The sequence below is a fragment of the Rana temporaria genome, chromosome 1, assembly GCF_905171775.1.
Source record: "Rana temporaria chromosome 1, aRanTem1.1, whole genome shotgun sequence".
In the NCBI taxonomy this organism is placed as follows: domain Eukaryota; kingdom Metazoa; phylum Chordata; class Amphibia; order Anura; family Ranidae; genus Rana; species Rana temporaria.
Window position 1 is genome coordinate 229981489 of NC_053489.1, and position 22103 is coordinate 230003591.

Consider the following 22103-nt stretch of genomic DNA (forward strand, 5'->3'; position numbering starts at 1 on the left):
AAATCTGTACTGTGGGGGTCTGTACTGAAGGGGGAAAATCTTTACTGTGGGGGTCTGTACTGAATGGGGAAAATCTGTACTGTGGGGGTCTGTACTGAAGGGGGAAAATCTGTACTGTGGGGGTCTGTACTGAAGGGGGAAAATCTGTACAGTGGGGGTCTGTACTGAAGGGGGAAAATCTGTACTGTGGGGGTCTGTACTGAAGGGGGAAACTCTGTACTGTGGGGGTCTGTACTGAAGGGGGGAAATCTGTACTGTGGGGGTCTGTACTGAAGGGGGAAAATCTGTACTGTGGGGGTCTGTACTGAAGGGGGAAAATCTGTACTGTGGGGGTCTGTACTGAAGGGGGAAAATCCGTACTGTGGGGGTCTGTACTGAAGGGGGAAACTCTGTACTGTGGGGGTCTGTACTGAAGGGGGGAAATCTGTACTGTGGGGGTCTGTACTGAAGGGGGAAAATCTGTACTGTGGGGGTCTGTACTGAAGGGGAAAAATCTGTACTGTAGGGGTCTGTACTGAAGGGGGAAAATCTGTACTGTGGGGGTCTGTACTGAAGGGGGGAAATCTGTACTGTGGGGGTCTGTACTGAAGGGGGGAAATCTGTACTGTGGGGGTCTGTACTGAAGGGGGAAACTCTGTACTGTGGGGGTCTGTACTGAAGGGGGGAAATCTGTACTGTGGGGGTCTGTACTGAAGGGGGAAACTCTGTACTGTGGGGGTCTGTACTGAAGGGGGGAAATCTGTACTGTGGGGTCTGTACTGAAGGGGGAAACTCTGTACTGTGGGGGTCTGTACTGAAGGGGGAAACTCTGTACTGTGGGGGTCTGTACTGAAGGGGGAAACTCTGTACTGTGGGGGTCTGTACTGAAGGGGGAAACTCTGTACTGTGGGGGTCTGTACTGAAGGGGGAAATCTGTACTGTGGGGGTCTGTACTGAAGGGGGGAAATCTGTACTGTGGGGGTCTGTACTGAAGGGGGAAACTCTGTACTGTGGGGGTCTGTACTGAAGGGGGAAACTCTGTACTGTGGGGGTCTGTACTGAAGGGGGGAAATCTGTACTGTGGGGGTCTGTACTGAAGGGGGAAACTCTGTACTGTGGGGGTCTGTACTGAAGGGGGGAATCTGTACTGAAGGGTGATATGTACTGAATGGGGGGTGATATGTACTGAATGGGGGGATCTGTACTGAATGGGGGGGTCTGTACTGAATGGGGGATCTGTACTGAAGGGGGAGGGCTTTGTACTGAAGGGGGAGGTATTTGTACTGAAGGGGGGGGGGATTTGTACTGAATGGGGGTGATCTGTACTGAATGGGGGGGGATCTGTACTGGGGGGGATCTGTACTGTGAGGGGAGGGGATCTGTACTGTGGGCGGGGGAGTACGTAAGTAAGTTTGCAGAGGCTAAAAACCTAACCTACCTAAGGCAGTGTTGTATCACAGTGGCTTAGCTGTGTTAACTGTCTGATGTTTTTAATGGTATTCAGCAATGAGGGGGATAATGTACTTCCACTGATGCATTGGTGACCAGTGGCAGTTTATTAACCCCTTTGTGCTGCATTAGTGACACCAGTGTCAGTGTTTATTACCCCTATTTGGTGCAGCATGAAAAGGTTCATAAACACTGACACTGGTGTCACTAATGCAGCACAAAGGGGTTAATAAACTGCCACTGGCCAGTGGTGTATTTTATACTACCCAACCCATAAAATCCGCACCCCTCTTATCTACATACCACCCACCCCCCATAATTTTTTTTTTGTTTTGTTTTTGGTGGGGGAGTGGATCTTGGGTGGGAGTTCCCACACTTTTTTCCCCAGGACTTGACCCCTGCATCGAACATTTGTTGTCGGAATGTCCAATCATGTGTACGCGGCATTATTACGCTATGAGAGCTGTGTGCATAATGCAGAAACCAAAAGTAATCTATTCAAATGCGTGTTTCCCTGCTTTCCTGCTTGTTCTTGGCTACTGCATTTTGTATATTCATTGTTGTTTGAACTGCTTTACTGAATACAGGAGGAGAGGAGGACCTTAACAAAAATCACTAATTGTATTTTCATAATCCATAATGAAGGTTGCTGGTGATTTTTTTTTTTTTTACATTGTGTTCAAGTAAAAAATGATCATGGCTACCTTTAAAAAAATATATATATTTTTTAGTAACTGAACCCTCATCAACTATAATTCTCCACTCTGGAAAAAAAGCACTTAAGTGGTGATTTGATTACAATGTACATGTATATGGTGACTCCAGTAACTGTAATAAACTGTTTAATCCAAGGTCCCTGAAGGGAACAGGCAGCCATGATTTGAAGTTAAGAGAAAGGAGGTTTGGATAACATTGGATTGCAGAAAGGTTTTTTTCTGATAGCGTGAGGAGAAAAAAAAATCAGATCACCGGCTTTTGTGCAAGGGACACAGTGCCCCCCCCCTAGTACCGCCTGCCAGTGCCCCCTGCCAGTGCCATAGTGCCACGAATCAGTGCCCACCAGTGCAGAACTGTGCTACCTATCAATGCCCATAAATGCCACCTATCAATGCCCACCAGTTGTGCCAATCAGTGCCTCATCAGTGCCACCTAGCAGTGCTGCCTATCAGTGTCACCTACCAGTGCCAATCAGTGCCCACCATTGCCGCCCATCAGTGTCCATCACTGCCAGCTATCAGTGCCACCTATTAGTGCCACTTCTCAGTGCCCACCAGTGCCATCTATCAGTGCCCATCAGTGATGCCGTATCGGTGACCATCAATGCAGCCTATTGGTGCCCATCAGTGCATCCTATCAGTGTATATCTGTGCAGCCTATCAGTGCCCATCAGTGCAGCCTCATCAGCGTACATCAATCAAGGAGACAAATTACCCATTTGCAAAATGTTATAACAACATATAAAATGTTTTTTTTTTATTTGGTCTTTTAATTTTTTTTTAACAAAAAATAAAAGCCGCAGAGGTGATCTAATACCACCAAAAGAAAGCGCTATTTGTGGGGGAAAAAAATTCATTTGGGTACGGTGTTGTATGACCGCGCAATTGTCGTTCAAAGAGTGAGAGCACTGAAAGCTGAAAATTGGTCTGGGCAGGAGGGGGGTTTAAGTGCCTAGTAAGCAAGTGGTTAAAAGAGAAGTGTGTTTTTTTTTTTCAGATTCATACTTGCCTATGTGGATGCTGCATCTGTCCCCCAGCGCCTCTAACACTGAGAATAGAGAGATCGAACACTGTCCATCACTCGGTTCCCACAGCTCCCCGAGCAGAGAGCTGGTGACTGTTAGTCACAGCTCTCTGTTCTGCTCCCTCCTTGCTCACTGGATCTCTGAACTGTGGAGGGGCAGGAGTGGCCGGCTCAGGCTCTCAGTGGCTCTCTGAGAGGCTAAGCCATATGTCGGTCCTGGGCTATGGGTGGATCCCAACTCCTTGGTCGTGATGAAGCTGAGCCTGAATCGACTCTGTGACATCAGCAGAAAGCGGACTTAAGCCCGTTCTCTGCTGAAAACGGGTCACAGGAGTGCAAAATAAACTGCACTCCTGTGAGATCCATAAGAGAAGTACAGCTAAACAAGCTTTGGCTGTACTTCTCATTTAAAGTATATCTAAAGCTAAAACTTTTTTTAACATTTTGGACAGAATAGGAGGCTAGGTTCACACTTATTTGGGTCAGGAATGCTCACAAAATTGCCTGCGTTCCCAGCCCATAGGCAAAACACGCTGCTCTTTAGCAGTCATACAGGGGTGTTATAAAGCAAAGTGCCCTTGTGTGTGAAAATCACATGGTGCCACAGCAGCACCATGTGATTTTGTGGGGAGAGATTTTAACCACCTTAATACAGGGCACTTATACCCCTTTCCTGCCCAGGCCAATTTTCAGCTTTCAGATCTGTCGCACTTTGCATGACAATTGCGCGGTCATGCAATGCTGTAACAAGATTTTCATTTTTTGAGACACATAGAGCTTACTTTTGGTGGTATTTAATTACCACTGAGTTTTTATTTTATTTTTTTGCTAAACAAAAAAGACTGAAAATTTTGAAAAAAAAAGTTTAGGTTAGAACATTTTGTAAATAAGTTATTTTTCTCCCTCACTGATGAGTGCTAATGAGGCTGCACCGACAGGCACTGACAGGTGGCACTGATGAGGATTCATTAACATGCAGCACTGATGGGCACTGATATGCAGCACTGATATGCAGCACTGATGAGGTTTTTTTGTGTTGCAGTTTTTAGCTTCAAGTATATGCAATTTATGAGTATGTGTCTAACTTTAGAACTGACTACATAACATATGGTGGTGGAGGTAGTGAGGGCGGTGGGGCAATACCATGTGCTCAAGCTGATCAACCTCTGCTTCCTACCTTCCCAACTAACCTCCAAGTTCTTCTTGTATTGTGTTTGTAAATATACAAATGAATGTACATTATCATGGGCAATGTTTATTGGAGCAGTATAGAAAATACTAACCTAGTATTCAATGCTGATTCTGTAGACTGGGAATAATTTAACTATAATCTTGTGTGACTAGGGTCAAACAATGACCAAAATGAAAAACGATAATCATTATAAAGCTGCATTAAATAAGAACAATGCTGAGGTAATGAGGCCTATAATTAGACAATGAGCATGTGAAACCAAAGAGATGATTCTTTTCATCGGTTTAACAAAAATAGACTATTTTTATTATATCTTAATGTACAGAGATCATTCTTCTTATAATAAGTAGAATGACCTCAGTTGAAATGTGCCTTGCTACTGTGAATGTCTTAAAAATCCTCCTGGTGCACAGATTAAAACACATTCATATGAGCATTGCTGGTGCCTTCTGTTTTTAGCTAGATACAGCATTCTGTGTTAAATATTCACACAGCTTGCTGCTGTACCAATTTATTAGACAAAATTTGCATTTCCGTACATACAGCGCGCGTGTATGTGTGGCTGTTAAATCTATTGGCTTATGCATATCCACTTGCGCATTTCAGTAAAAGCATTTATGTTTATAGCTGCTTCCTATTATTTTCTTTTTTTTTCTATTAAAATTATCAGGTAACACATTTGGTTTTGTTTGCCCTGGGTCCATCTCGAGTATTATCTCTCCTGTGGCTGAAAAATAACATCAGGTTCTGTGCAACTGAATTAGAGTCTGTCAAAAGAATTTCAACTTATATCAGGCTAAAACTATCATGTATATTTTGTTGTTACCTCCAGACTTGGTACTCTGCTCAGGTCCACTGGTCAGATCTGACCCATGTGATTTTTTGACCTCTGCAGTTTGACAGCATGAGAGTTACTAAAACTAAAAAAAATTAAGCATGTAGGCAGGTCCCAAACGTGACTGATGCCGCGTACACACATAATGGTCTAGAAGTTTTTTTCAACCCCATCGTTAAACCGGCCTTGCCTACACATCATAGTGAATAACAAATGCTCTAGCAAAGCGTGGTGACGTACAACACGTACGACGGCACTATAAAGGGGAAGTTCCATTCGGATGGCGCCACCCTTGGGGCTGCTTTTGCTGATTTTGTGTTAGTAAAAGTCGATTTGCGCTTTTCAGTCTGTTACAGCGTGATGAATCTCCATTACGAACGCTAGTTTTACCAGAACGATCGCTCCCATCTCATAACTTGCTTCTGAGCATGCACGTTTTTTTCACATCGTTAAAGCCCACACACGACCATTTTTTACCATGTGAAAAACAACAAAGTTAAAAACGACGTAGAAAATTAGAGCATGTTTTAAATTTTTAATGACCATTTTTTACGTTGTGAAAAATGCTCTGTAGCCCACACACAATCGTTTTTAATGACATAAAAAAACATAATTTTTTACAACCCGAAAAACGGTCATGTGTACGCGCCATTAGTCACCCACTCACTCTCCACTACGGCTCACCTAGAACAGGGATGACTAAAGCCTAAACATTCTGGCCACAATTAGTCCACACCCCACACAGAACACAATTTCTGTAACTCACCATTCTCCTGGACACCATAGCAATAACCCACCAGTTGGGGACCCTCCCTGCACAAGGCCCTGCGTCTCCTCCATGGTTACAGGATAGAGCCAAGATAGTCGACCAAACACCTGAGGCCTGTGTGACATGGGGGCCCGGGTCACTTGCAACATGCTACCTGAAGGGGGTCAGCTCCTCATCAACAATAGGGTGACTTTGTTCCCTATCCAACACCAGCCCCAGTCTGACCAGGTTTGCCCAGTGTATATCTCTTCAGGATCCTGTGTCCCACTGTATGTGCCTCTTACATGAGATGTTTCTGTCCGGTGCTGTGGCCTAAATGTATGCTGTTCCAACTCACACTTTTACAGAGTACAGGCATCCACTTGAGTCAACATAATGTAGCCAGATGCTTAAATCATCATTTTATTGAGCACTTGAGAAATTCAATAAGTAACGGTCTTTGTAATACATGATCTCCATCACTGTAACAGCTATTTTTTAAGTCAGCAGTGTGTCTTTATCATTACCCTTTATCAGGGGTGCCCACCTTCCAGAAAGGAAATTAGCTCAACTCACTTCCTGGGAGGATCTAAAAAAAGCTCCTATCTTAAAGGAACAGTAATTTAACCCTTGTCTACAAGAATTCACATCAAGCAACCTTGGGTTTTTACCATCCGTGGACACTGTTGGAAATCAGGGATAAGTGGATCACTGCTATATTCCAGGATCTGCTGAGCTCTAGGTATGTGCCCAATATCTGCATAAACCCATTCTAGGGTAGGCTTATATAGACTGGCCTTCATGATTGAAAGAACTGAAATTCATCATTTAAGCAGGAAATTAGACTTCTAAAGGCCCATACACACGATCAGACTTTCCGACTTTCTGACAACAACGGTCTGATGGATGTGTTTTAGTGAACAATCCGACTGTCTGTTAGCTCCATTGGACAATTGTCTGTTTTTTAACGGACAAATGTTCGCTGTGCATGCTCTCAAACTTTCTGACAACAAATGTCCGATGGAGGATAATCCGATCGTGTGTACACAAGTTCATCAGACTAAAGTCCAAAGTACAAACACGCATGTTCCGAACCAATGCTAAACATCAGACAACAATAGCAGAAGTTGCCCAAAGGGTGGCGGTAAAGAGCTGAAAAACCATGTGATTTGGTGAATGTTGGCTGAAAAAGTTCTGCCGTGTGTATGCATACCAAGTTCATGGCCAACGCCAACGACACAGTGTTCAGTGAAATAAAAAAATACTGTAGCTGCTGACTTTTAATAATAGGGCACTTACCAGCTCAGAGATCAGGCACTGTCCTCACCTGAGACAGCTCTTCAGCTGTCTTCAGGTTCAGGTGCAGCATGTTTACTTTGGTAAGCCGTCTGTGACTGCTTGTGGCTTCTCAGTCGGCTTCCCACTGTGCTATGTGAATGGTGCTGCAGCTTTCTGGGACCCATGATGTGGTGGAAGGAGGCGGGGCGAACTTCCACTTGGATCGCTGCGGCAATATGACTGGAAGTGGGAGCAGGTACCTGTAAAAAAAAAACAGGTACCCGCTTCCCCGCCCAAACAAAATGTAGTGTTAAAATTTAAAGAGGAGGGAGAGAGGGGGCAGACAAATGGAACTTCCCCTTGTGGGTGAACTTCTGCTTTAAGTCTCAGGCCTATAAAAAAAAGTATGTAATACAGCATGTTTCCAAAAAGGTTGGTTTCTGAAAAGAATGTGTCATGAATAACATAATTTGATAAATTTGCCTAAAATATAATCTTAGTTATGGATGCTCTGTGGTATAGAGAATCTACCACAAGCCTGCAGGCATTAGTGGCAAGATCTCCCATAAAATATTCTGGCTTTGTTCTGATGGAGCCACTCTCCTGCTGCAGCAAATGTCATTTTTATGTATCTGTTGCCCTTTCCATGATGTAGGATGTTGTAGAATAAATGAAAAATCCAAGATAGAAAGTCATACATGTTGCTACTGCTGTGGCAGGTGTGCAGAGCTGTGAACTCTACCATGCATCCACACAGTGACACCAGACCTGCATAGCTGGCTGGCATAATTTAGCTAGATGCAATGCTCTTACTCCTTTAAAATTATAAACTGAATACAGTTCTAATTAGTTCTGCATTTAAAGCCTGTATTAAATATACACATTACCCAGCTCTGTAAAAGACATTCTGCAAAGCATAAAAAAGCTGTTGAGCTTTTGCTTTCCTTCTCCACTCCTGTTTACCACTCCCAACCCTCTCTGCAGATTCTGCAAGGATCCCCAGAGAATAAAACATCAAACATATCCTATGCTTGATATCCTATCCCCACCTCTGATATGACAGGCTTGGCAAATTAACAAGGCCAGTGAAGTAGACATTTTTGTAGAAGGAATCAACTGAAGTCTCTGTGTTTCTCTCTTTCCTAATGCATTTCCTTGAAAATGTTCCCCAGAAAGTGTATAAAACCATAGGATTCTGCATACGCTTAATCTGCTTGACTTATGGGTATACATAATGTCACAGGACCTATAAACTTTATATTATAGATTTCCATTGCTATTTTTGCCCTTTGGCAATTTTTTATGCTAAATGCAATGTGGTTTTGTTGGTGGAAAAACGTAATTCCATTGGTGTCAAAGACATGCAGTAACTCAGATGCCCTTTGTAGCTTCAAGGGGTTTCTGTAAAGACCTGACTGAACATTTGCTGCCCACTGTGACCCTCTCAGCAGCTTCCATTGTATCACAACAGTAATTTATCTTTCAGATTAAATCTTTAACAAGAAATATGAGGTATGCAAAACACCTACTGAGAGTTATGCATAAGAATGCAGTTAATGGCATCATATTTTACCAGCTTCCCTAAATAAAGTATTTTCTACTTTTATTTTTATAACTGAATTTTAAAAATGATGTGAAGCAGAAGAACAGCAATTCTTTTGAAAGATTACTAAAATTAATTCATATATTAAAAAGGAACTATGGAATGGATTTTTAACTGTAAACTGGGAACATATAAATATAAAACATATAAATGTGAGATACAGCTGTATTGTCATTGAGACATGTGTGAGAAAATGATTATGTGGTTAGGAGGGCAATACTGTACATCAAAAAAATAACACTTCAATTGTTCAAAGCCCCTTGTAGTGAGATATCTTAACCCTTAGCTAACACAAAGTCCTGAAATCCTAAAAGCTTAGACTTTTATGGCGTGAATATGTCTATGGTCTAAATAATATAAAGACTTAAAATGCAGATCAGCCAAAAATAACAAGATAAAATGAAAAACCAATTAAAAGATAAAAAAGATTCAGCTTCAATCCAGAGATTTCCTTTGCAGTACTTTTCTCCACTCCTAGATATTCTCAGTCTGATGGCCAACATTATTCCACCAATTTACTCTGAGCCAGGTCATCCCGTGCCCACCCCAGCCTGTGACCGAACAGTGAAAGGAGGTGGCACGCCAAAAATAAAACCACTTCTTTATTGAATTACGCCATTAAAATGCAGCAAAAGGACATATACACACAGTCCATGGACAGCCAGTAAACATGTTTCACACATCAGTTCTTATTAATTACTGAATTCTCCAAGTGTGCACACTCACATACAACAGCAAGCTGTCAGGTGAAACCAATCCATGGGGAACAAACACTCCACAGTGATTGTTTTTTTGACCTTTGTAGCAAGTTAACCATAAATTCCATAACAAACCAATGTGCATTGAAAGTATAAACACTATGGCCCGGATTCACAGAGAGCGGGCGCACATTACGCAAAAGGCGTAAGTCGCCGTAGGTGGAAGTGGGCCTGCGCCATGCAAATGAGGCATGACCCCATGCAAATGATGGTCCAAGCGCCAGACATGTACGTTTAACGAACTGCGCATGCGTCGTGTTGTGGACGCATCCCCCTGTGCATGCTCACAACCACATCGGAACAACTGCCTAAGATACGCCGGATCACTGCCTACGCCATGGACGTATCCTACGCCAAGCCAGATTCACGTCCAACGTAAACTACGTAAAATACGCCGGCTTGTATTCCTTGGTGCAGACCTTTGCATGTCTGCTGCTGGGTTACACCTCCTTTATGGGGCTTAACTTTACGCCGGACGTACAACTTACGCGCACCAGTCGTAGCCTGCGTCGGGCGCACTTACGTTCCTGAATCGCCGTATTTTCCTAATTTGCATATTTGAATGGCTGATCAATGGGAGCGCCACCATGCGTCAAGCCTAAATATGCGCCCACGCTACGCCGGCATAGGCAAGTTAGGCTGGCTGGATGAAGCCTATTTTTAGGCATATCTTAGTTTGTGGGTCCGGCGCACAGATACGACGGCGCATATTTGAACTTACGCGCAAGTGCTTTGTGAATCCGGGCCAGTATATATATATATATATATATATATATATATATATATATATACACACAGTGGGGATCGAAATTTTGGGCACCCCAGGTAAAAATTTGTATTAATGTGCATAACGAAGCCAAGGAAAGATGGAAAAATCTCCAAAAGGCATCAAATTACAGATTAGACATTCTTATAATATGTCAAAAAAAGTTAGATTTTATTTCCATTATTTACACTTTCAAAATTACAGAAAACAAAAAAATGGCATCTGCAAAAGTTTGGGCACCATGCAAAGTTAATATCTTGTACTGCCCCCTTTGGCAAGTATCACAGTTTGTAAACGCTTTTTGTAGCCAGCCAAGAGTCTTTCAATTCTTGTTTGAGGTATCTTTGCCCATTCTTCCTTACAAAAGTCTTCCAGTTCTTTGAGATTTCTGGTCTGTCTGTCACGCACTGCTCTTTTAAGGTCTATCCATTCATTTTCAATTATGTTGAGGTCAGGAGATTGTGAAGGCCATTGCAAAACCTTCAGTTCACGCCTCTTGATGTAATCCCCCATGGATTTTGAGGTGTGTTTAGGATCATTATACATTTGTTGAAGCCATCCTCTCTTTAACTTCAGCTTTTTCACAGATGGCATCAAGTTACCATCCAAAATTTGCTGAAATTTTATTGAATCCATTTTTCCTTCTACTCGTGAAATGTTCCCTGTGCCACTGGCTGCAATACAACCCCAAAGCATGATTGATCCACCCCCATGCTTAACAGTTGGACAGAGGTTCTTTTCATTAAATTCTGGCTGGGGCGTGGCCGGATGTGATCGAGGCTAGACGTGTCTCTTCAGAGCTCCGGCTGCCATCCGATACATACATCCTGATTATTGCGGCCGGATCGAGCATTCAGCACCACAGTGAGGTTGCCTGGCTGGGGGAAGCACAGAGGATTACGGGGATGTCCTTCTCAGCTGCAAAAAAGAAGCAGAAGCAGAGATCTCGGCCTCCGAACGAGCAGCGGCAGCTCCGCTCTCAAGGCAGCATGGCGACTAGTCCCGCCCACGCCATCTGGATCACCAGCTCCTCCGCTCAGCACGCCTCTTCTCTCCCAGGCAAGATGGCGCTGCAACAAGACGCTCTGATGCCGGCACCCGAGGGGTCACCCCCTGTCTCACAGGAGGTTGAGGTGGACGCAGCTGCGATCACGGGTCCCATCCTGGAAGCCATAGCGGCCTCAAAGACTGAACTGGTGAGTCGCATGGACAGTCTGGCGACTGAATGTAACCTCATCCGCCATGATCTGGACAAGATCAGGGGTAGGCTGACCGCTGCTGAGGACCGTATCTCGGGGGTAGAGGATATCTCCCACACACATGTCTCTCAACTTGCGGAGCTGCATGACATGGTCCGGTCCCTACAACACCGTGCGGACGACGCGGAATACAGGCAACGTCGCAATAACATCCGCGTGGTAGGCCTGCCTGAGGGAGCAGAGGGAATGTCAACGGCCACCTTTGCTGAGGGCTTCTTCAAGACCCTGCTCGGTCTGGGGGATCTCCCTCCCACTTATGTGGTTGAACGGGCCCATAGAGTACCCACTGCGGCTCGGCCATCGGGTGCCCCTCCCAGACCGTTCCTGGTCCGGTTTCTCAACTATAGAGACCGTGACATGCTGCTGGCTGAAGCGAGAAAACAGAAGGAGCTAAGGTATGACAACGCGAGGATCATGCTTTTCCCAGACTTCTCGGCGGAGACGCAGAAACGCAGACGCTCCTTCACGGATGTGAAGAGACGACTCAGAGAAAGGGAGCTCAAATACAGCATGCTGTATCCCAGCCGTCTTCGCGTGCAATTCAAGGGGTCGGTGAAATTCTTTGACAACCCGCAAGATGCCTGTGAATGGTTGGATCGGTCGCGGTGAAGTTTGCAGCGCGTCCATAATCGTTATCGTTATCTTGGATGGTTTCTTCGGAACCCTGATGGGGTCTGTGTTCCTGTTTTTGCAGTTCTGCTCTACATACGAGGATGCCTCCTCATGCTGGGTTTGCTGGTTCTCCCCTCTTCGTTTTTCTTTTTTGATTAATACATTTTATTTTCAGTTTTATCTGAGGGGGAGGGGAGGAGGGGGGGAAATTTATTGGGGATCCTTAATACTAGACCTCGCTGACTGAGACCTTGGTGAGCCATGTTCTGCTGTCACGGCCTGCTGAATCTCCTGTGGGACTTGGCCACTAGGCCCTTGCTCTATTTACTTTCCCACACGGCCGCAATCTAACTGAATTTGATCAGCCAATGGGGCTTTGACGATGGGCACAAGTTTTCTTTTTCCTTTTTTGTTTTACTATGTGCACGTCTATGCCGAACTATCGTCAACTACGGTGGAACTCTGACAGGTTTGTTTGTTACAGGGATGAAGCTGCATACCGGACAGTTTTTGTTTTAGTTTCTGGTATAATGGCAGGGGGGGGGGGGGGGGGGGGGAGGGGGGAGGGTTTTTGACCAACACCATGGGACCTTTTTTGTATTTTGCACCTTTGAACTCCACGGACTATTTGGCCTGTTGCAGGTTTCTCTGGCTCATTTTTCCCTATTCAATGGTCATGTCTTTGAGAATGTATTATTTTACAATATGTAATGGATAGTCGAATTAAGGTACTGTCATGGAATGTCAGAGGTCTGAATAATAAGTTCAAGAGGGCGGCGGTATTTCAATACCTCAAACAAGTCAGGCCACATATTGTTCTCCTTCAGGAGACACATCTAGAGGGTAGTAAGATCCTAGCAATGCGTAAGACCTGGATACAGAGGGCGGTTCACTCCACCTATTCTAGGGGGGTTTCAATTCTGATTAGCAAGGCCGTGCAGTGTGTAGTTCACCAGGTATTCACTGACCCTGGGGGACGATACGTGGCTCTCCTCTTGAACTTATCGGTTCATAAGCTTTTATTGGTAAATGTATATGTGCCTCCTCCCTTTCAATCTAAATTGTTGTATGACCTGCTGGTGACACTAGGCCCGTATCTACATGTTCCAACATTGTTCATGGGAGATTTTAATGCCATCCTTGATCCGGTGCTGGACTCCTCCAATGCTGCTAGGACGGCCTCGGGGGATCTCAGTTCTTGGGTCTCGGTGGCGGGAATGACGGAACTATGGAGGTGGAAACATCCGGATGTCATCTCTTACTCTCACTTGTCCTCTACACATAGGTCGTCGGCTAGGATAGACTTGGCGTTTGGCAATACCCCTATCTTACAAAATGTATGCAGGATGGAATATCTAGCCGGGGGCCCCTCGGATCACAACCCTCTAATGGCCACCTTGGCCTTCCCGGACCGGGGGACGAAGGGGGGCTGGAGACTGTCACCAGGCTGGTTGGTAGAGGATCAGGTACTAGAACACCTTAAAACTTCCATGGCTACGTATTGGGAGACCAACGAGGGTTCGGCTGAACCCCCGGTGGTTTGGGATGCTTTCAAGGCAGCGACCAGGGGGGAGTGTATCTCGGCCATTAAAGCAGCCAGGGGGGACCATAATCGGGAATGTGAACTCCTGACGGCCAAAGAGCGGGAGAGTGCTAAAGCACATGCAGACTCTCCCTCGGAGGCCAACTATGTGTCCCTACTGGAGGCTAGGGTACAGTTGCCCTACATTTTTCGGACTTAGCCCATACTGAGGTGAAAAGTAAGGCGGAGACTATTTTTGCAGAAGGGGACAAAAACGGTAAGCTTCTAGCTAATCTAGCTGCGGACCCAAAAACGACGGTCAGTGTACCTGTAGTGAGGGGGAGGGGAGGGGCCTTGGTTACTGATCCCGCGGAAGTTCTAGACGAATTTGTGAGGTACTACTCAGCTCTCTACTCGCCCATCTCGGCGTATGACTCTGCTGGGTTGGACGAGTTATTGAGGGACGTAGCCTTGCCCCACCTGTCGGACGAGGATGCTGAATCTTTAGATAGGCCCATCTCGGTGCTAGAGATAGAGGCAGCAATGCAGGCGTTTCCTCCGCAGAAGGCGCCGGGGCCTGATGGTTTCCCGGCGGATTTCTACAGGACCTATAAGTCTCAATTGGCTCCTAGACTGAACCGGCTCTTTAGTCACTGCTGGGAATCGGGGGCCTTACCCGAGTCCATGATGGAGGCGTACATGGTGCTCCTTTTAAAACCAGGCAAAGACCCGATGGAGTGCTCATCCTATAGGCCGATTGCTCTACTCAACATGGACCTCAAGATCGTTACTAAGGTCTTGGCGTCGAGATTGGCTGGAGTCATTTCGACCCTAGTGGAGTTTGACCAAACGGGGTTCATGCCGGGTATGTCAACGGACACAAACTTGAGAAGGTTATTCACGCATATCCAATTGGATAATGCTGAGTGCCCGGGTAAAGTGATTGTGTCCATTGACATCGAAAAAGCTTTTGATTCCGTAGATTGGCAGTACATGCACAAAGTATTAGAAGAAATGGGGTTCGGTCCCGGTTATCGTAAGTGGATTAAGTTGCTATATGCCAACCCTCGAACGGCTGTTCGGATGGGTTTTAAGATATCCCCATTCTTCCAAATTGGTCGGGGTACAAGACAGGGATGCCCGCTTTCCCCCTTCCTTTTTGCGTTAATGATGGAGCCTATAGCCAGGGCACTTAGAAAATCGGGGGAGGAGGGGGGGATCCGAATTGGAACAATTGTAGAAAGTGTGGCGCTCTATGCAGACGACCTGCTACTATTCCTTAGGGATCCGGGGGTGTCGCTTAAGGCAGCCTTACAGATTCTGGACACGTTCGCCTCTTTTTCGGGCCTGCGTGTGAACTGGAGCAAGTCCTCTATATTACCTTTAGGTCCCGAGGCCCAGATGCAGCGGGACGATGTGCTACCGCTGCTGTGGGTGTCCTCTATTACGTATCTGGGGGTTAAAATTACTGCTAATATTACTGACTATATGACTTTAAATCTTCTCCCGCTAGTGGTTACTCTGAAACAACGGGTTCAGGCCTGGAAGAAATTGCCCCTTTCGCTACTCGGAAGAGTCAACCTGCTTAAAATGAAATTTTTACCAGTTCTCCTATACTTTCTGCGTCACTCCCCGGTGTGGGTTCCCAAATCGTTCTTTACATCACTGAACGGTATAATAGGGACTTTTATTTGGTCGCCTCAGTCTCCCTGAATAAGTGTTAAGGTCCTCCAAGAACCTTGGGGTCAGGGGGGGCTGGCACTCCCGGATTGGCAGAAATATTATCTGGCTGGCCAGATGGTTTTTGCCAGGCGCTGGTTGCTGGCAGACGAGGGGGACACGGCCACTATTCTGGAGGCGGCACTGTTGGGGTCATATGAAAGTCTGAGGTTGGCTCTATACAGAGGCCCAAAATCTACCTTACCTTTAACAACCACTATGAGGGCTACCATTAGGGCATGGGAGGTTGCTACCACCATGGTCTTGCCTTTGTATTTGGGAGTCTCGCCCTCGGCTCCTCTGTGGTTGAACCCAAATTTACCGGACTTTTGCTCTCTCCTAGACCCAATGATCTGGGCCTGTGGGGGGGGGTCAAACTGCTGGAACATGTTACTAGAGAGGGAGACTTGATCTCATTTGACCAGCTAAAGACCAGGCACAATCTGCCTAACTCCTTTTTCTTTAGATACCTACAGCTGCGCCATGCTTTTCAGGCTCAGTTCGGGAGCCGTAGGGTGGAGTCTCTTCCCTCGGCGCTGGAGAATTTATTAACTACGGAGGATTTATCTAAAACCCTGTCCACAGTGTATAAGGCCATGTTTACCAAAACCCCTATTGGGGTGTCTAGGTGTAGGGAAAGATGGGAGAGTGAGATTCCCGACATTCAAGGGGAGGACTGGGACGACATGTGGGACCATCCCTTCAAACATCTGGTCTCGGCTCGGGATCGTCTAATCCAATTTAAGTTTTTACATCGCATTTATTATACCCCAGCCAGGTTATCACGTATTTACCCCGCCAGTACTGGTCAGTGTTGGCGGTGCAATTATACCCCAGCGGGCTCGGAGCATATATTCTGGACATGTCCTCAAGTTCAGAACTTTTGGGCAGGGGTGGTTGAGTGTCTGTCGGGAGTACTGAGTGTCCCAGTTCCTCTAACTGCTAGGGTCTGCCTCATCGGGTTGGTTGAGGAGGTAGTTCCCTCCTTGGCACATCGTACCCTTTTGAATATTGGGTTGTTTTATGGCAGGAAGGCTATTCTACTGAAATGGAAAAACTCCAATGCCCCTACGTTATCTTTTTGGAAAGGACTGATTAACTCTGTAATACACATGTACAAGGCCACCTATAGGTCGAGGGGTTGTGATAAGAAATTCAGGAGGGTTTGGCAGGCATGGTTGGACTCATCAGACACTGTGGGTTAGAGCTGTGGTTTGACTCTTTGAGGGCTCTGCCACTGCCTTGGAGTCTACGCTAATTAATGATGCTATACAACGATTTATATACCTGATCTGAGTATTTGAATATGACCTGTTTCTGAATCTATTGAACTAGGGAGGCCTGCGGGCACTATACTTTATGGATCTCACAAGGTGTTTCTATGTTGGACTGCTATGGGAGGGTGGTTGGTCAAGGTTGGGGTTGGAGTCAGGGGTGGGGGGTAGGGGGAGGGTATGCGTCAGTCAATTGTAATTGTTGTTGTTGGGTGTGTCGGCCCTGCGTGGCCTGTGTCTAGGTGGGCATGTTGCCTATCTGGTGTGTATGGCTGTTTTTTTGTGCTTAAAAATCAATAAAAAGAATTTTCAAAAAAAAAAAAAATAATAATTCTGTGCCCTTTCTTCTCCAAACGTACCTTTGCTCATCCCGGCCAAAAAGTTATATTTTAACTTCATCGGTCCACAGAACTTGTTTCCAAAATGCATCAGGCTTGTCTATATGTTCATTTGAAAAGTTCAAACGCTGATTTTTGTGGTGAGGACATAGAAGAGGTTTTCTTCTGATGACTCTTCCATGAAGACCATATTGTACAAGTATCTCTTTATAGTGGAATAGTGTACCACAACTCCAGTGTCTGACAGATCTTTCTGGATGGATCGTGCAGTCAAACGTGGGTTTTGAATTGCTTTTCTCACAATCCTGCGAGCTGTTCTGTCTGATATTTTTCTTGGTCTTCCAGATCTTGCTTTAACTTCCACTGTTTCTGATGACTGCCATTTCCTAATTACATTCCGAACAGAGGATATTGACATCTGAAAACGCTTTGCTATCTTCATATAGCCTTCTCCAGCTTTGTGAGCGTCAACTATTTTCAGTTTCAGTTTTCTAGACAACTGCTTAGAAGAACCCATGGTGCTGATTGTTGGGGCATGGTCAGATGAGTCTGGGCATTTAAAACCTTTGAGATTGACATCACCTGGTCTTCCCAGACGATGATTGAGAACAATCCATGACGCTGGCAGGTCTCAGCTTTGCAAAGGGGGCAGTGCATGCTATAAATTCTGCAGGTTGCCCAAACATTTTTTTGTTTTCTGTAATTTTGAAAGTGTAAATGATGGAAATAAAATCTAACTTTTTTGACATATTATAAGAATGTCTAATCTGTAATTTGATGCCTTTTGGAGATTTTTCCATCTTTCCTTGGCTCCGTTATGCACATTAATATTAATTTTTACCTGGGGTGCCCAAACTGTCGATCCCCACTATATATATATATATATATATATATATATATATATATATATATATATATATATATATATATATATATATATATATATATATTACAGTTGTGCTCATAAGTTTACAGAGAATATGAATGATAACAAATACTTTTCTTTCACTCATGGTCAGTGTCTGGCTGAGGCCATTTATTATCAATCAACTGTGGTAACAGAAACCACCCAAATGACCCTGATCAAAAGTTACATACATACCCCAGTTCTTATTACTGTGCATTGCCCCCATTAACATCAACGACAGCTTGAAGTCTTGTGTGGTATTTGTGGATGAGGCTCTTTATCTTCTCAGATCTTCTCAGATGGTCCATTCCTCTGGGCAAAAAGCCTCCAGTTCCTGTAAATTCTTGGGCTGTCTTGCATGAATTGCATGTTTGAGATCTCCCCAGAATGGCTTAAGGATATTGAGGTCAGGAGACTGAGATGGCCACTCCAGAACCTTCACTTTATTCTGCTGTAGCCATTGACAGGTCAACTTGACCTTGTGTTTTGGATCATTGTCATGTTGGAATGTCCAAGTACGTCCCATGCGCAACTTCCAGGCTGATGAATGTTCCTCCAGTATTTTTTAATAACATACTGCATTTATCTTGCCATCAATTTTGAACACATTTCCTGTGCCTTTTCAGCTAACACATCCCCAAAACATCAGCGATCCACCTAGATGTTTCACAGTAGGAATGGTGTACCTTTCATCATAGGCCTTGTTGACTCCTCTCCAAATGTAGCATTTATGGTTGTGGCCAAAAAGCTAAATGTTGGTCTCATCACTCCAAATGATTTTGTGCCAAAAGGTTTGAGGCTTGTCTCTGTGCTGTTTGGAGTAATATAAGCAGGAAACTTTGTGGCATTTGTGTAGTAATGGCTTTCTTCTGGCGACTCAACCATGCAGCCCATGTTTCTTCAAGTTCCTCCTTATTGTGCACCTTGAAACAGCCACAGAACATGTTTTCAGAGAGTCCTGTATTTCGCCTGAAGTTATTTGTGGGTTTTTCTTTGCATCCTGAACAATTTTCATGGCAGTTGCGGCTGAATTTTTAGTTGGTCTACCTGACCGTGGTTTGGTTTTAACAGAACCCCCTCATTTTCCACTTCTTGATTAGATTTTGAACACTGCTGATTAGCATTCTCAATTCCTATTGTGAGATACTGTGTACAAAGTATCTCACAAAGGTGAGTACACCCCTCACATATTTGTAAATATTTTATTACATTTTTTTATGTGACAACACTGAAGAAATTACACGTAGTGAGTGTACAGCTTGTATAACAGTGTACATTTTCTGTCCCATCAAAATAACTCAACACACAGCAATTAATGTCTACACTACTAAGTAAAAATGTCCAAATTGGGCCGAATTAGACATTTTTCCTTCCCGGTGTCACATGACTCATTAGTATTACAAGGTCTCAGGTGTGAGTGAGGAACAGGTGTGCTAAATTTGGTGTTATCGCTCTCACTTTCTAATACTGGTCACTGGAAGTTCAACATGGCACCTCATGGCAAAGAACTCTCTCAGGATCTGAAAAAATAATTGTTCCTCTACATAAAGATGACTTAGGCCATTGCTACAGAGGTTGAAGGGGTGGGGGGTCTGCCTGTCAGTGCTCAGACCATACGCCCCACACTGCATCAAATTGATCTGCATGGCTGTTGTCCCAGAAGGAAGCCTCTTCCAAAGATGATGCACAAGAAAGGCTGAAAACAGTTTGCTGAACACAAGCAGACTAAGGATATGGATTACTGGAACCATGTCCTGTGGTCTGATGAGACCAAGATAAACTTTTTTGGTTCAGATGGTGTGAAGCGTGTGTGGCGGCAACCAGGTGAAGAGTACAAAGACAAGTGTGTCTTGCCTAAAGTCAAGCATGGTGGTGGGAGTTTCATGGTTTAGGGCTGCATGAGTGAACCATGAATGTCAACTTGTACTGTGATATACTGAAGCAGAGCATGATGCTAAGCATGTGCACTCAACTTCTTTGGTAGACCATGGCAAGGCCTGTTCTGAAGTGGAACATGTCCTGTTAAACCACTGTATGGTCTTGGTCATTGTGCTGCATCTCAGTTTTAGGGTCTTTGCAATCTTCTTATGGCCTAGGCCATCTTAATGTAAAGTAACAATTCTTGTTTTCTGTTTTTTAGAGAGTTCTTTGTTATGAGGTGCCATGTTGAATTTCCAGTGACCAGTATGAGAGAGTGAGTGCGATAATACCAAATTTAACATACTTGCTCCCCATTCACACCTGAGACCTTGTAACACTAATGAGTCACATGACACCAGGAAGGGAAAATAACTAATTGTACCCAATTTGGACATTTTCACTCAGGGGTGTACTCACTTTTTTTGCCAACGGTTAAGACATTAATGGCTGTGTGTTGAGTTATTTTGAGGGACATCAAATTGACACTGTTATACAAGCTGTACACTCACTACCTTACATTGTAGCAAAGTGTAATTTCTTCAGTGTTGTCACATGAAAAGATATCATAAAATATTTACAAAAATGTGAGGGGTGTACTCACCTTTATGAGATACTGTATATATATATTTATATATACACATACACATACACACACACACACACACAGTATATACACACACATTATGGCCCAGATTCTCATAGGACTTACGACGGCGCAGCGCCATGTACACCGTCGTAAGTCCTAATCTGAGCCGTCGTATCTATGCGACTGATTCTTAGAATCAGTTACTCATAGATATCCATTAGATCCGACAGGCGTAAGTCTCTTACGCCGTCGGATCTAAACTGCAATTTTTTTTTGCCTGCTAGGTGGCGCTTCCGTAGATTTCCGTGTCGAGTATGCAAATTAGCTAGATACGCGAATTCCCGAACGTACGCGCGGCCGACGCAGTAAAGTTACGACGTTTACATTAGGCTTTTCCCGGCGTAAAGTTGCCCCTGCTATATGAGGCGCAGCCAATGTTAAGTATGGGCGTTGTTCCCGCGTCAACATTTTAAAAAGTTACGTTGTTTGCGCAAGTCGTCCGTGAATGGGGCTAGACGTCATTTACGTTCACGTCAAAACCAATGACGTCCTTGCGACCTCATTTGGAGCAATGCACACTGGGATATTTTACGGACGGCGCATGCGCAGTTCGTTCGGCACGGGGACGCGCTTCATTTAAATGATACACGCCCCCTACCCGCCGAATTTGAATTCCACCGCGTGATTTACGCTACGCCGCCGCAACTTTACAGGCAAGTGCTTTGTGAATAAAGCACTTGCCTGAAAAACTTGCGGCGGCGTAACGTAAATCGGATACGTTACGCCGCCACAGAGATACGCCCAGTGGACAAGAATCTGGGCCTATATATATATATTTAAAAGGTGTTTATACTTTCAATGCACATCAGTTTGTTATGGATTTTATGGTTAACTTGTTGTTAAGGGTGCACCCTTCTTGCAGTTAGATGTGAGAATCCCAACTACATATAATAACCTCAATGGAGGTTCCGCAATTAGCTTTTAGTGGGCAGCCCCACTGAAAGCAATGGGAGGCAGCCACCTCTCACAGCTATTCATGCCCACTCACATGTATTCTCTCATGCAGCAATCACATGTGAATGATCGACCCTGGACACAGATTGCCTGTGTCCAGGTGCTAATCACACTCACGTGTGATTGCTGCATGAGAGAATACATGCAATTGTGTGCAATTAGGTGCGAAAACCGGCAGCCTCCCATGGTTTCCAATGGGGCTGCCTACTCGCAGCTAATTGTGGGAACCCATATCTAATCGCTGGCAGCATGCATTTGGTGGTGTGCATGTTCCCTTAGTATTCAATGAGCGAACACTTCTACTGTGAATTTTCACTTTAAATACCTTCTGTTCCAGTTCCTTCCTGTATGTCTTCTCATATTCCAGCCTTTCTTCAAACTGTGTCAATCGTTTCCTCAAAAAGTTAATTTCTGTCTGGGCACAGTCAAATCGGATTTGCCACTCATCTGCTACATAAATAAATAATACATTGTTCATAGTTTGAGCAGGTAGTTAACAAAAAACAAACAGTTTTTTATTTTGTTCTTCTTTGTAACATTGAGTTAAACTAGACTAGATGGCCACCACTATCACCTCCAGTAGAACATTCCCAATGTATGCAAC

The 22103-nt window shown here is 44.6% G+C and overlaps 1 protein-coding gene across 1 annotated transcript in view; it reads right to left on the reverse strand.

Moving 5' to 3' along the window:
- MYO18B (myosin XVIIIB) overlaps positions 1-22103 on the reverse strand; it is a 764821-nt gene that overhangs the window by 274246 nt on the left and 468472 nt on the right. The window contains 1 exon segment of the mRNA XM_040358554.1: positions 21825-21949. Coding sequence (XP_040214488.1) covers positions 21825-21949 — 125 coding nt within the window.